Source organism: Sylvia atricapilla, chromosome 3, assembly GCF_009819655.1.
Source record: "Sylvia atricapilla isolate bSylAtr1 chromosome 3, bSylAtr1.pri, whole genome shotgun sequence".
Taxonomy (NCBI): domain Eukaryota; kingdom Metazoa; phylum Chordata; class Aves; order Passeriformes; family Sylviidae; genus Sylvia; species Sylvia atricapilla.
In genome coordinates, this window is record NC_089142.1 from 93,165,232 (window position 1) to 93,180,091 (window position 14,860).

The 14,860-nt window shown below is 35.6% G+C and overlaps 1 protein-coding gene across 1 annotated transcript in view; it reads right to left on the reverse strand.

Moving 5' to 3' along the window:
* Positions 1 to 14,860, reverse strand: part of USH2A (usherin) — a 377,078-nt gene that overhangs the window by 175,385 nt on the left and 186,833 nt on the right. The window contains exons 33-36 of the mRNA XM_066316187.1: positions 14,292 to 14,451; positions 13,635 to 13,806; positions 9,307 to 9,454; positions 2,354 to 2,505 (exon numbers count right to left, since the gene is read on the reverse strand). Coding sequence (XP_066172284.1) covers positions 2,354 to 2,505; positions 9,307 to 9,454; positions 13,635 to 13,806; positions 14,292 to 14,451 — 632 coding nt within the window. The remainder of the gene's footprint in view (positions 1 to 2,353; positions 2,506 to 9,306; positions 9,455 to 13,634; positions 13,807 to 14,291; positions 14,452 to 14,860) is intronic.

The window sequence follows — 14,860 nt, forward strand, 5'->3', positions numbered from 1 at the left end:
TTTCATACTTATTTTTCTAAATATAATTAATACACCACTCAGTGGTATTTTCAGACATATCTACTAATAATTTACTACACAAAGACTGCTATCAGGTAAGTGACACCAAATCATAGGATAGGCATAATAATATTGGGGAAAGTACTAGAATACATATTACTAATACCCTAAAATTTAAGTTGACTAGCAGTGAGTTGAGATGAGAAATATCCAGTGTTGAACATTTCCATTTATTTATAAGACATTTACAAGAACTAACACATTTCAAAACTAGCATCATTTTAGTTGTGATTTTTTCCAAAGGATATATTAGAAGTTGCACCAGTGCTTAGTAATTCATTTTTTCCACTCTTTGGGGACAAAACACTCAATTAGAACAGACAAAAGCAGTACCTTGTATCTAATAGGAAGAGTTAAAAATGTAGCTTTTCTTAATTTACATGTTAACAATTTTTATCTCACTTGAAAATAAACCATAGTCACAAAAAAAAGAAGTCATACAAAAACTACCTAAGCTAAACAAAAATAAGTTTTTGAAATAGAATAACAGCTAATGCTCTCATAATTATTTAAGATCTTCAGAACCACCTTCAGGAATGTAAGGGGGACAAATTCCATATGTAGGGGAATGTCACATGAGGTTCTTTGATCGATTAGGGCACATTAAGCACAAGATCAGCAACAAAAATAGCTGGAAGCATATCAGTTTACTGCTGGAAGATGTTTCCCATTCTATTTAGAGCAGAGGAAAAACATTAGGTTTCTCTTCTATTTTTCTAAGTGTTGGATTTACTCCATAATTCATACGAAAATCTTTTTTAAAGAATCAAATGAAGATCCCAGTGCTTTAACTTCCTGGCAGCACTTAGGTGAGCCTAAATCAAGATGTACTTCAATTCCTGTCATTAGAGATGGATCACTGGCTTTGGAAAACAGTTTGTGTACTGATCATGGGATGCAGACGAGTATCAGCTACAGCAAACCCTTTGAATTGTTCCTAAAATCAAGTCACGAGTCTGTAGTTCAGTGGAGATGTGAAAAAAAAGGCTACTAAAAATATTTTTTAAAACTTTAATGACTGGTGTTATGTTCTGTCCTTTTGATGCGTATTTGACAGGACAGTAGTACTGAAAACACACGTATTTCATCTGTATGCAAAATTTGGTAATGACTTGTCTTAAACATCACTACCACCACAATGGTTTAGGTTATTGTATATCAAGTACCTTAAAAGAAGGTTTGCTTTTGGGGTATATGTGAAAGTTATAAAAAAATGGACAAAAAAAATAAACCCAGGCAAAAAGCCATTCAAGCTTTTAAGAGTAAATATTCTTCAAAACAGAGCAAGATATAAAATGTTTAATAGTTATAAAGTCTAGTTGTCTTCTGCAAATAAATAATGTTACTAGAATTTGAATGAAAACAATCTTGGAAATAACATTGGAAATGTGACTAACAAATTGTATCATAAAAAATAAAACCTGGGACTTCTTTCCTGATACAAAATAAATTGTGATATAAAAAAGAATAGAAAGAAAAACACAAAAACCTCCCAAATCTTTAATATTCTTTTTACCAAATTTAGAAGCCTACAAATAAAGCTGAATTAAACAAAAAGTTAAATCCCAGAATAGACACAGGCTTCTTCTTTAGTTATGCTTGGAAACAAAACCTAGCACAGTAGATAATTCTAGTTATTCATCAGCTACAGAACTATGAAATCATACTAGATTTATCAGTTCAGCTATATGTGTAAAAACCTTTAATAAAATAAAAAAGCCTAAAAATGTCTGTTTTTCGCAAATTTGTCATATTTAATATTTCTGTATTCTCAAATCCTGAAAAAATGGGGTGTTATACAAGACTGTTAAAATCTGTTCAGTGTAATATTTTGATCACATACTTGCATTCAAAAGATTTATGAATTACCATATTTTCCTTGCTCCTGTTGGCACTTCTGGCTTCTGCAATTCTGAAATTAACTTCAGTCCTTTCAGTCCAGCAGCTAGAAATTTGCTCATTACTGGAACAATAACTCTTTCTTTATATACATCCTTATAAATCTGGTTAAAGCACACCTGCACCTTTCAGACATATTAACTCCATTTAATTTCAATAATGTGTGTTTCAGCCTCCGTTTTTGTCTTCCTTCACTGTACCTATGTTCTACTTTGGAATGGTGCCTAACAATGACCTATTGAATCTTTAGCAGCTCTTAAGCAGGATTTTTTTTTAAATGTCACATTTTGCCAGATGGGTTAGTACTGCCCAGAGTGAATCATCACCATTTACTCTGATATTCGCTGTCATCTGACATTTATTACACTCCCAGAATGTAAATTAAGTTACTCACCAGTGGACCTAAAGCACAACCTTTTGCAGTACATGCCTGGACTCTGAAGGAATGCAGACTCCAAGGAGCAAGCCCATAAGCATAACAACTTAGCTGTGATGAATTTTGCAGCAGAACACCATCCATGTACAATCCATAGCTGGTAATAATACCTATAAAACAATTTGAGAGCACTCAGCAACCAAAAAGCTACAGAATTCAGAGGAAAACTAATGCTACAGACACCAAGGCAGCAGTAGTAGTATTTCAAACTGTTTACAATTGAGCAGATACTGTTTAGCATGACTGAGCAGGTACAACTCCAAAGAAACATACTCTTCCATCTTTAACTGTTGAAAACCTCACAAGTGGACTGCATCTCTTTAAACAATTACACTATTCCAAAGACTACCCCCAACAAACTTGCTTCTGAGTGGCAGCAATCATCTTGGAACGAGGGAAACTGAGGCAATTCTTGTTCACAGCCTACTCTGCAGATGGCTTTTCAACCACAAAAAACCATCTCACATCTTAACAGTTTTCAACATAGAAACAAAATCTCCAATATAATTGAAATGTGGAAGGACAACTCAGGGCAATGCTACAACTACAATAAAACAGTAACAAGTAATTTTGTCACACAAAACACCTTTTTCATGCTCATTCTTTATGACAATTACATCAGATTTTCAGCATTTTGCCAACAAACTACATCTTTCATTAATTTAGGGTAGGAGTGGGGTGGTTGGAAAATACTATCCACTTTTCTAAATGAAACCACAAAATAGTAATGATTACTTTTCCTTCTCAATATGCTACAGAAAAATTCCTGAAGTAAACCACTCCTTGCCTATTCAATCTACAGAAAGAAAACATATTTGGAAATTGAAACATTAGCAAGATTTTTAGACAGAGGAAAAATGGTCCTTCTTGTGGACTAACTAAAATGGTCCTAACTGGACTAACTAAAAAATTGCAAGTGATTGCTTATCTCATTTATGAGAAATTCTAAAATTTTTCTCTTCCAAAGGTGCATGGTAGGATAACAAATCCTGTACAGTGTTTTGAATTTAATGAACTAGAAAATTAATTTTACAGATTTGCTTAGACTTTGGAAACTGAGCTCACAAATGAGCACTTTTTCTCCAGTGTTCTTACTCCATCTTTCTCACTTCTGAATATTCTCCCTTTTTAAAAGTTATTTCAATGAGAAATCTTAAGGCAAATAAATGCAAAGTTATATGATTCATTTACAGCTATTTTAGTTCAGAGGGTGCCTTCTAATCCTCCCCTTATAGGAACAAACTTCTATTGTAAAAATATAATTCAGTTCACCATTCCTTCTCTTAAAACCAATTTTTTTGAAACTACATTGAGGAAGATTTGGGTTGAAATCAAAAAAATATTTTCCCCTCTATAAAATGGAGAACTGCTTCATAAATAATAGTGTACACACAACTGTTTCAGCTGAGCTTTGAAGAGTTCTACTTCAAAAGATTTATATGCTAAAGAGCTGAGAATGGTGAAGTGATTCACACACTCCTCAATTCTATTCTAGAAAAGTGAGAGGCTAAACTCAACCCAGACAGAGGAGATGTGTGTAGGAGGAGGTCCTGAAAAATCTCACACTATCAATCTTACCACATTTGACAGGCTTCCTAAAGCAAAAATCCCTTGTGGTTCTGTGTCTAGTTGCTTGTGAAGCAATAATATAAATGGCTGATATTTTTCCTACACTAAACAAATAAATTTTAGATGTATGGGTATATACTTTAAAATATTTTATTTATCTCAGAAGATAAATGTAAATGCTGTCATTAAGGATGTGTTTTACAGGGGGAAAATGCCAAACACTGGGATACTCTAAGCATCTATTATACCTGTAGCACTAACTCTTTTCAAGTATCATAGAATAGAATCATACAATTACATGTGCTGGAAGGGAACAACAAAGTCCAAGTCCAACCCCTGGTTGTCCAACACAGGACAACCCAAACGTCACACCATGTGCCTGAGAGCAGCGTCAAACACTTCTTGAACTCTGTCAGGCTCATGCTGTGACTACTCCTCTGGGGAGCCTGTTGCAGTGCTCAGCCACCCTCTGGGTGAGGAACCTTTCCCTGTTATTCCTAAACTTCCCCTGAGACAGCTTTATGCCATTCCCTTGGGTCCTGTCACCGAGCACAAGAGAGCACAGATCCATGCCTAATAAATCATTATTAATTCCTTTGATACTTATGGTAACAGCATGAATCGTAATGAGGTCAGTTGGCATTAATGTTTTAGAGAGTTCCTAAAGCCACAGCACCCACACTTGAGGAGCAGCTTGCTGCTCAACACTGAGCTTTTGTCCCAGTACTGTCAGAAATCAATTATCTCTAAAACCCTGATCTATTTCCTCTTGATTTTACTTCTGCCTTTGCCTTGTAGGACATTGATGGAGAAAACTAAAGTATAAAAAGAAAGGGAAAAAGTATGTTTCAGAAGAAAAGGGCTAATAGTCCATTTTTTAGATATGAATCCATTTTTTAAAATTAGGCAATAACTATTTTTACCAGGGATGAATAACTTTGCCTCCCTATTTCACCAGTATGAGTTTCCAACACAAGAGAAAAAGTTCAAAGTTGGCCCAAAGTTAACAAACTTCTTGAGACCTGCTAGATATTGTTGAAGTTTTCCATGCATAAAATATTTAAGACTATAGGAAATTTTTGTGATTTACAAGGCTTCCTGAGCAACATGTGGTCACCATGAAAAGATGTAATTTCTTCATAATTATGCAGTCTAGGTAGCTAGGTCAGATCTTGATTTCATTGAAGACAAAATCTCTATTGTCTATAATACAATTATGTTTCAGTTCTGAAAAAAATCCAATATTTCAAATTAAACTTAGAGTGAAGAAAGATATAAAGTCCTTCTTTTCCTCCTTTCCCCTCTCTAGCTGAGGCCATACAATGTGTCAATGATATTCAAGACACTAAAGAGGTTTTGAATGCAAAGTACTACAAGCACTTTACTCTTAAGTTACAATCTAGAGGTCAGATCTTAAGCAAACATACTTTAACCTACATCAATTTCACTGACTACAAACACCAGTCATCTCTCATAAGCACAAGGATTTGCAAGAACAAGTACTGGCTTAGTTCACTGAATAATTTTATATATCAGTTTTTACTATACCTAATATTTTCCATAAATATTCCACATGGCCTTGGAAGATATATTTCATATTTAGACTTGGTTTTAGCTATGACATGAACACAAAGTGAAGTTTTTGAGACTTGAGCACCTAAGGAAAATTTTTAATAGAAAATTTTAAAGGATTTGAAAATAGCAGATCTGAAACTATATGCAAGATTATAACAGATGTGCTCGGAAGAAGAGATCATTGTTTATTAAGGCCACTAGAACAATGAAAGGTCAAAACAGAATATTTGATGACACATGATTTCACAACCCTCTCCATATATTGCCCCCTCTAAATGGTCAATATGGCTTATATTATCTACAGTCTACCTACATATGTGACATGTATGTGTACAGTGGCAAATATGGGCTGGGTCTCATTAACCATCTCATTGCTGGGTTGAAAAAAAAATAAAATGTCCATATTTCAAATACATTCAACATGCCATCTTCCAAAAGTCTGTTTTCTAATTGGTACAAACATTACTTCTCAAGCAACTTTCAACAAAGCATTAGGTGTATAATTTTGCATTTTTCTATGATTTTTTTTCCTCAGAAAATATAAATAGGCCTTAAATTCAACATTCAAAAATGTAGCCCCAAAGTTCGACATCCATATCTGGATAATATGAGCCTTGGTGTTCCTGTATCCCAAATCTTGTTTCCCCTCACTGTGCCATCTTTATGAAGAGCCATGTAGCCTTTAATCTTGTTTGCCACCTTTGGCCTCCAGGGCAGTGTATTAATTCTACTATATTTTTTCCAATTCCTGGTGAGCAGCTGGATGCCATACACATCATAAGAGCGTAGCAAAGTCGGTGCTGTCCAAACCCCAGCCAGCCCACACACCCATCAGAAGCTGATGAGCCTCCTCAGCCCATGGAAATAAACAGTAGCATCTGTCAAGCAGCAGCAAACCAACAGAGGCAGGAGAGGAAGGAATGGCCCCAGAGATCTAATAAGGAGATGACATTCTATGATATGCAAATCTTTGCAATTCTGAGGTTACCACCTGAAACAAAGCCAAGTTTAATATTTTTGAAAAGCACTACTTTACGCCTGGCAGCCTGGAATACACCAAGTTTGAAGCAATTCAGTTCAAAGCAGGAAACAGTTCCTGTGCTTTCAAAAAAAAAAAAACAAAAACAAACTAACAAACAGAAAAACCAAGACTACACCAGTAGAATTCTGCAGTAAGAAAATTTTAGGGAAAGTACCTATGTACCTTCTGCTGATCTTTCTCAAATTTAGTCTTCTCAACAATGATATTTTTCAGTGTCTTACAGTTTTAAAACACTGACACAAACACCGATTATAAATGACATAGCCACAAGGCAGCCCAAAAAATGCGTTGAGAATGAGCAAAACAAAGTCACTGTACAATGCAAACCTCCCTGATTAAGCAGTTGCTCAGTCAAAAGTTTTAGAGATTATTTGCTGTTGGGGGGCTTTCTAAATTCTTTTTAAGAAAAAAGGAAAAGAATGGAAATAGAAAACAGGAGAATGAGAAAACATATTATTAGATAATCATTTAGATTAGATATCATTTAGGTTGGAGAGGACCTTGAAGATCATTGAGTCCAACTGTTAACCCAGCACTGCTAAATTCACCACTAAACCACGTCCCAAAGTGTCACCTTTGCAGCTTCTAAGTACCTTCAGGGATGGTGAACAACTGCTTCCCTGGGCAGCCTGTTCCAATGGTTTGGAACCCTTTCCATGAAGAAGATTTTCCTTGTATACAATCTGAACTTCTGTGGCAGAACTTGAGGCCATTTCTTCTTGTCCTATTGCTTGTTACTTGGGAGAACAAACTGATCCCCACCTGGCTACACCCTTCTTTCAGGCAGCTGTAGAGAGGGATAAGAGCTTCCTCTGAACCTCCTTTTCTCCAGGTTAATCACTCTCAGCAGCTCCTCATCAGACTTGTGCTCCAGCATCTTCCCATGTCTTTCTTTCAGTGAGAGGGCCAGAACTGGACACAGCACTTGAGGTATGGCCTCACCAGTGCCAAGTACAGGGGATAATCACCACCCTGGTCCTGCTGGTCACACTATTGCTGATCCGGGCCAGTATGCCAGTGGCCTTCTTGCCCGCTAAGGCACACACTGGCTCATTCAGTTCAGCCACTGTTGACCGAGACCCCCAGGTGCTTTTCCATTCAGCAGCTTTCCAGCCACTCTGCCTCAGCCTGTGGCACTGCCTGGTATTGCTGTGACCCAAGGGCAGGACCCAGCCTGGGCCTTGTTGTTCAACCTCATAAAATTGGCCTCAGTCCACGTTCCAGCCTGTCCAGGTCCCTCTGCAGAGCCTTCCTGCCCTCCAGCACATCAGCACTCCCACCCAGTGTGGTAACGTTTACAAACCAACACACTCAGGGGTTTCCTAGCAAGCTGTTTATTGTAGTCAAAAGGAGAGCCAAGCTGTATGTAGTAAATGCTGTATTAACAAGATATAACACCCAAATTTGGTCACATATCCCAGCCTATTAGGTGTTTTATAGGTAGCTTGTGGATAGTTATTTATTAAACTTGTGTACTGTTGATATGCATGTAAAAATATGAATATGGACATATAAATTTATATTTATTTGATTAGTTAAACCTCCCTATAAACTGGAATTTTTTTCCACCATGCAAGGATATCAGGCTTAGATCCTGAGACTAACCATAAAAAAATGTCCATTTCAGTGAAAATTATTCAGAGGTTAGCACTAAGCCACATACCTTACCTTCCTCACAATTTCCTCCCCTCCTATCCCTTATCTTTCCTCTTTCTCCTGCCTCCTTGGCTTTGCCAAACATGCTGATGAAATTTTAGAAAGAGGTTTAGAAAGTTTCTAAGGGTCTAGGAAGCAAAATCTTCCACAATGACTTCCATATAAAGGACCATAAATTATCAAATACATTATTTAACAGGTGACAAAGTCTTACTTCTTTCTAAATTTAATATAAGACTTTGCAGAATACAATCATCACTTTTTGAGGAATCACTTAAAATGTCTTTAGTGAAGCTGAACAAGTAGGATGTGCTTTATCACAACTAAAAGTGAGAAAAAACTCATAGGACAGAATAAAATTAATGTGAAACCACTGGGAGAAATAGTTATCTATATCAAAATAATATAAAGAGCCACTGAAGAAAAACATTTCCATTACTTCAGATTTAGTGATTCTGATTCATAGCAGCAGATTTATTATCATGTATATGGCAGTGATTTAAACTGCTACATGCATGATGATAAAATCATAGTGAATTCCAAGGTAAATGACAGTGTGCAACCTCATTAGAAAAGTAAAATTTGCCTAAAAGTTTTACACATGGATGTTTTGTAATGAAAAACATCTCTAAACAAAAGAAAGTATATTGCTTAACTTTCACAGCCATAGAAATATACAAATATATGATGAGAAAGCAGAACACAAATCTTATTATTGTTACATATCAATTAATGTAAAAGAAATTAATGTTTTATTGGAGGGTGAAATTAACATCCTAGACCGATATTCTCCAAGAATGCCTATTCCTCAGCTCAGCTGTCCTGGAAAACGCTGAACAATGAGATGCAGTACACAAGAACTATCAAAAGGGAGCACTTTTGAGCCACTAAAACTGCACGATGGGCTGAAAACCACAATCTCCCAGCTGCAGACAATGATACTATCTCAGGTATTTTATGTGCTAAAATGATCATTAAAAATTAAGCACCACATATAAGCTGCCATTTAGAATATTAATTTACCTTTACTAATCATCTTTTTAACTTGAGGCTAAAAGAGTTCACTTACCATTCGGATACTCAGGCTTAGTCCATGAGATGTTAAAGGAGTCAGATGCATATGACTGGGCTTTTGGAGCAGGAACCCCTTCTGGTGTACTCTCATCCGTCACAGCCGCGCTGGCTTCGCTTATTGAACACCCACCTCCAGTGCAAGCCTTAAAATATTAATCAGAACAAATAAACACCTTCCAATGTAGTACCAATAATTTTAGCAATTATTTTTTTGCCTAAGTTTCATTATTCTTCCACATCTAAACTAAGTAAGACTGTGATTTTCAGGTAAGACACTTTTCTCAGCATAGATTTGTTTACCTTTTTCCTTAAATAACAAGAGGATGTATAATAGCTCATGATATTTAGTTTTTAGGTATACCTAAAACATTCTTCAGTATCTCACAACAGCACCCAGAGCATGTGCAATTGTAATAGTGAAAAACCACCCTATTATAAACCAGTATGTATTAGTTGTTACTATTACATGTTTATGGAAAATAATTTGCATTTCAGTTACCAGACAACAAAATCTTGACCATGCAATTTTTATATTTTGCTTGGGATATGAAATAATACAATGTGCAGGCAAATATGCATATCACTCCATATAACAGTCTTTTAAAGTTTTACATGCACACAGGTATGGTCTGTGGGATGCTTTGCCAATTATTTGCACTAACACTGATGACAAGAATACATAAGTTAAAAAGCATACAAAAATATATGTACTGGTATTGGATTTAAAGATTTTTGTGTCATGTTATTGTTTATATTTAGGATTTTGTTTAACAATGAAATTAATCAAAACTTTAATTCAACAGTTATTCAAATTTGGACATATACTTGCATAAAACTTAAGGGATTATCTGTATTTTTCTAAGCTGTTCATGTACTAAAGTGAACAAGTGAATCATCAGCACTTAAAGAACCTTGCTCTCCAGGTCTCCAGGAATAAAATGTTTCTCTCAATCTATTATATTTTATTTGAAAGGATTAGCTTCAGTTTCCAATTTCCCATTGTTTTTCAAATCAGAGAGCAGTCAAATATATTACCCATGTCCTCCAAAAGTGTATACTGACCCCAAGGATAAAAATAAGTATTGCTTGTAAATGAGCGGCTCTTTTATACATAAAGATTGTTTAGACAGCACTGGAAATTACATTCCCAATACAACTAAGGAATGACTCCATGTTCATCCTGAACTACCAAGTTTAAAGAATGCAACCTCAGTTTTGGGAACATGAAAAAATGGCATTTACTCCAAATATGATAATGCTTATAAAAAACCCACCAAAATGGTGTCAGTTCAGACAGATGCTCAGGTAACTATTAGCATTTTGGTAAGTAAGGTATTTAAGAAAATTATCCTTCCAGGGGAAGCAAAGTAATCTTTGAACGATTCCACTTTCCCTGGCTTCATGAAGCCAAAAGAGCAGTTCTGGAAGGCCTCTTTCTCATTTATCCCTTACTGACTTGATAACTAATTTCCACCAGGCCTACTTCAGCAGTGGGGAGGGTTTCATTTAAGGGCTTGGTAACAGCAGCATCTACATTCATTTATTTCTTGAATTTCATGCAGCTCAATTTTTGTATCTCTGAAATTTGCTGGGACATGAAGTTTCTGGTTCTTCTAATAAAAATCAGCAAAAGAAAGCTCATCTGCATTTTAGGTATTTGGATTTTAGATCAGTGTATCCAAATGGACTGGATATCTGGCAATCATATCCAGTAATGCTCAAAGCCATGAAAACCTCCACCCAAACTGAGTTCCCATTTTGTCACTCTGAGAAACACATTTCAGGTAGAAATTGCAAAAATACCAAAGGAACTGGACAGCCAAAGGACAGATGCAAACCACATCAGATGACATCACATAGCAATGCTCCACCCAGGACCTGAGCCAGCTTACCCACACTGCAGCATCCTGAGGAGATATTGGCTTAACAGCCCAATCACAAAAGCACTTCAGTCACACAAATAAAGGTGACACCCTGGCTACTAAAGGCAGCCTTTCAGCTTTCAACTTGCTTTCACACTGGCCTAGGTCACACTCACCCAAGCCTAGAGCATGAACAGAACAAAAACATGTTCCTTTGCACAAAAACATGTTCCTTTGCACTAAACCTTACTTCTTCTTGGCTGACTTTTGGAAAGAAGCACTAGATTTGCTTACAAAACCTGTTGTACTCGTTTATGAATAAAATTGCTGCATATTAAATGGCAGTAATCAATTCTGAAAATTGTAACAGCATGCAAAGATAATAATTTTCTTAACTCTCTTCAATGTAGTTACATTAACTTTTCATACAAAGGTTAAAACCAACAGCCTGAAAGTTCTGCTTGTGAGGCTTCTGACTCCTGAGTTCAAGCTGCAATTTTTGATAACTCAACTCACAGAAACCAAAACCAATTTTTGAATGCATACAAACCAAAATTAATAGGAATTGTGAAACAAGGAAAATAATAAGGTTCTAGCTGATAGAAATATTTCATTCTAATAGAAACAAAACCACCACAACTACAACAACAACAACCACAACAACAACAACAACCAAAAAAAAAACCCACACAAAAAAAACAACCCATGGAATAATTTAAATTTTCCACTGCCGATGGTTGCTTGGGGTATTTTTATTCTAAATTTTTTACTGAAATTCAGTTTAATTATATATGAAACACTAAATATTTCATTTTTTTCGAGGTGTGTATGTTTGATTTGAATTTTTTTGTGGATTTGGGCTTTGTTGGTTTTTTTTTTATGTTGGGGGTCTTTTCCTTTCATAAACTGTACAACAACATTTGTCCATGTTTAATCCTCATAACTTTTAAACCTGTAATAGTACATTCTTCTCAAACCAGTCTAACAAGTTCTATGTATGATGGATCCGAAAATTTTAGGAAAGCTATTACACCTCAAAGATATTGAGCTTTTCACGCACTTTCAAAGCTGCAAGGACATTTAGATCTTCTAACTCACCTATCACAGACCATTGCACTTCATCCACCTAAATCTAGTTATCTTTGTCACTGGAAGAAATTATTTTTTCCTGCTTTCTCATTAAATGCAAATATTAAGGGGGGATAAAAAAAAATACAAAGAAATGAGAAACAAAATAAGAAGAGCAAAAGGTTCCTAAAAATTTATTCAGTAACTTCTAGGTAATCTGTGCACACTGATGAAGCAAAACCAACATCCACACAACCCTTCCTCCTGTATCCCGAGGCAAAGCCACCAAAAGAAGCAGTGCCAGTTGCTCTCCAGACTGTAGCTCTTAATTCTTCCCTGATGCTCTCTCCTTGTGCCCCCATGCACAACAGCTGGGCAGGAGCAGAGAAGAGCTTTGGCACAGTGAAGGACAGCATAAATTCTTTTTTTACAAAATAAATAAAAAAAATCAAGGCATAAAATGCTTGTTGAAGTAGTGTCTTAGTTTTGGACATGGTGCTATTATATATGCTAAGTAATTTACTATGCTGAAATATCTAGGCACAAATGAATTAATTTCAACACGAATCTCAGCTTTAATTAGACTGAATATCCTTGTTTTTTTCAGGTTCGAGTCAGATCCTTATCATTACCTGAAGGTAGTTTATTTTTCTGTGGTATAATATTTAGAACATTCAAGAGCATGTTAAGAAAAATGAATGCATACCCAGTCTACATAAATGTAAATTTATTCATAATCAAGAGCAGAATATTTTTCTATGGCATTTATCAAAGCAAATATCCTTATATAGGTATTGTTATAAAATGAACAGTGTGCTTAAAACAAGTGACAATCCCCTCCTTTTATTCACATATTTTCAGGTTTGTTAGTGAGCTGAAGCTGTTGAATTTCATCATGAAATAAAACCAATGATAAAGAAATGCAATGAAAACACTAATGTATTTTAAAATGTTTTGATTACACAAACTGCTACTTTACACTGAACTCTTCTTCTCTGCTATTTCCTTCTACATACAGATTTTAAGGTGAAAGAACAAATTGCCATGGGACAAACAATGAAAGGTTGGCACTTTTAAATACATTCAATATTTTCTTGTAAGTTGGGTCCAAGACAACATTTTTAAAGCATTTAATAAATTTCTGCTCAATTCTTTATTAGGTATCCAACTCAGCCTTGAAAAAAAAACCCTGTATTTAAATTTCATACACATTTTCGTCAGTCTGTTTTGAAACAAAAACACTACTTTTATTCAGGATTTTGCTCATCCACCTTAGCTTCAAAAAGAAGAGGTTAAACAAAGTGGACACAGAAACCATTAAATATTAAGATGCCAGCAAAGTCAGAATCATTTTCACCATTTTACACCTCTACTACACATCTTTAAAACTTACAGCTAGTTTTATGAGGTATTCAGTACCCGGGAAAAGCTGTGGAATAGTAAAATCCAGAAAAAGTTCTGTGCTGTTATGGATTACATTCCACTTTGTAAAATTCTGCTCATTGGTGGCCATATAAATTATATAGCGATCTAGGATTCCATTTACTTCTACTGGTTCTTTCCATCTGCAAATAAAACAAAATATGATTAAGACCAGACCAAATGAAGATTCAGACCACGCTGAAAAATGTAAGGCTTTGTTTAGGGGACTTCATGGGGTTTATTTTGAGAATTTGAAAATGCAGTTGTGCAATCATAAAAATAAATCTAAGCCATACCTCTAATGTAGTATTTGTACTCAGTAGATAAATGATTACACACAAAGCAGGGGCTACTAAAGGGGCACATCACCAGAACACTTCTTGCACTGAAGCTTGCAGAGGCTATACCCATATGTAGGTTATACTGATTGCGTAAAGACAAAATGGAAATTAAGTTGGCAAGTGATAATCAGAAGGTTCACAGAACCACTAAACTAATCACTTCTATGCATTTAATCATAATAAATTTAATTTTATGTCACAATCCCTTCCCCTGATTGAACTCACTGGAATTCTTGAATAAACTGATGCACTATTGTGTTGTCAGGAAAGGAGAAATCCTTACTTACTGCACATGTATTGTTCTAGAATCCAAAACCGTCAGGATGGGGGCATCGACGTGAGATGGTGGCAGCTGAGCTGTAAACAAGGTGACCCCAGAACTGTTTGCACAGCCAGCAAGTGTGCATGCAGTGAGCAGGAACTGGTGTGGTGTGAAAACTGCCAAATCTAAGGAAAAAAAAAAAAAAAAAAAAAAAAAAAAAAAAGGAATTTCCTTGGTATATTCATTTCATCTTGGTTTTCTGTAGCTTTCAGACACTAGTGTTTAGAATTAGTGTTTCAGATGCTAGGGAGTTTAGAAAATCAAGAGGAAGGGGGACCTGTATCTCTTAAATGTTGCAGGTTTGCCCCAGAAGAATGAATAGGCACTGGTTCTTTAGTAGTAAATAACTGCAAATTTTGACCACTTATAGATCTGTGGGATGTGCTTTGGTTGAGATAACCCCACTGTACTCCATTTACACCAGAATGTACACCAACCAACCAACCAACAATAATGACAAAAAAAAATTTTGATTTTTAGGTGCTACATACTACATCAATTTGCAAAAGTGGCAAAAGAACACCTTTGAGATTA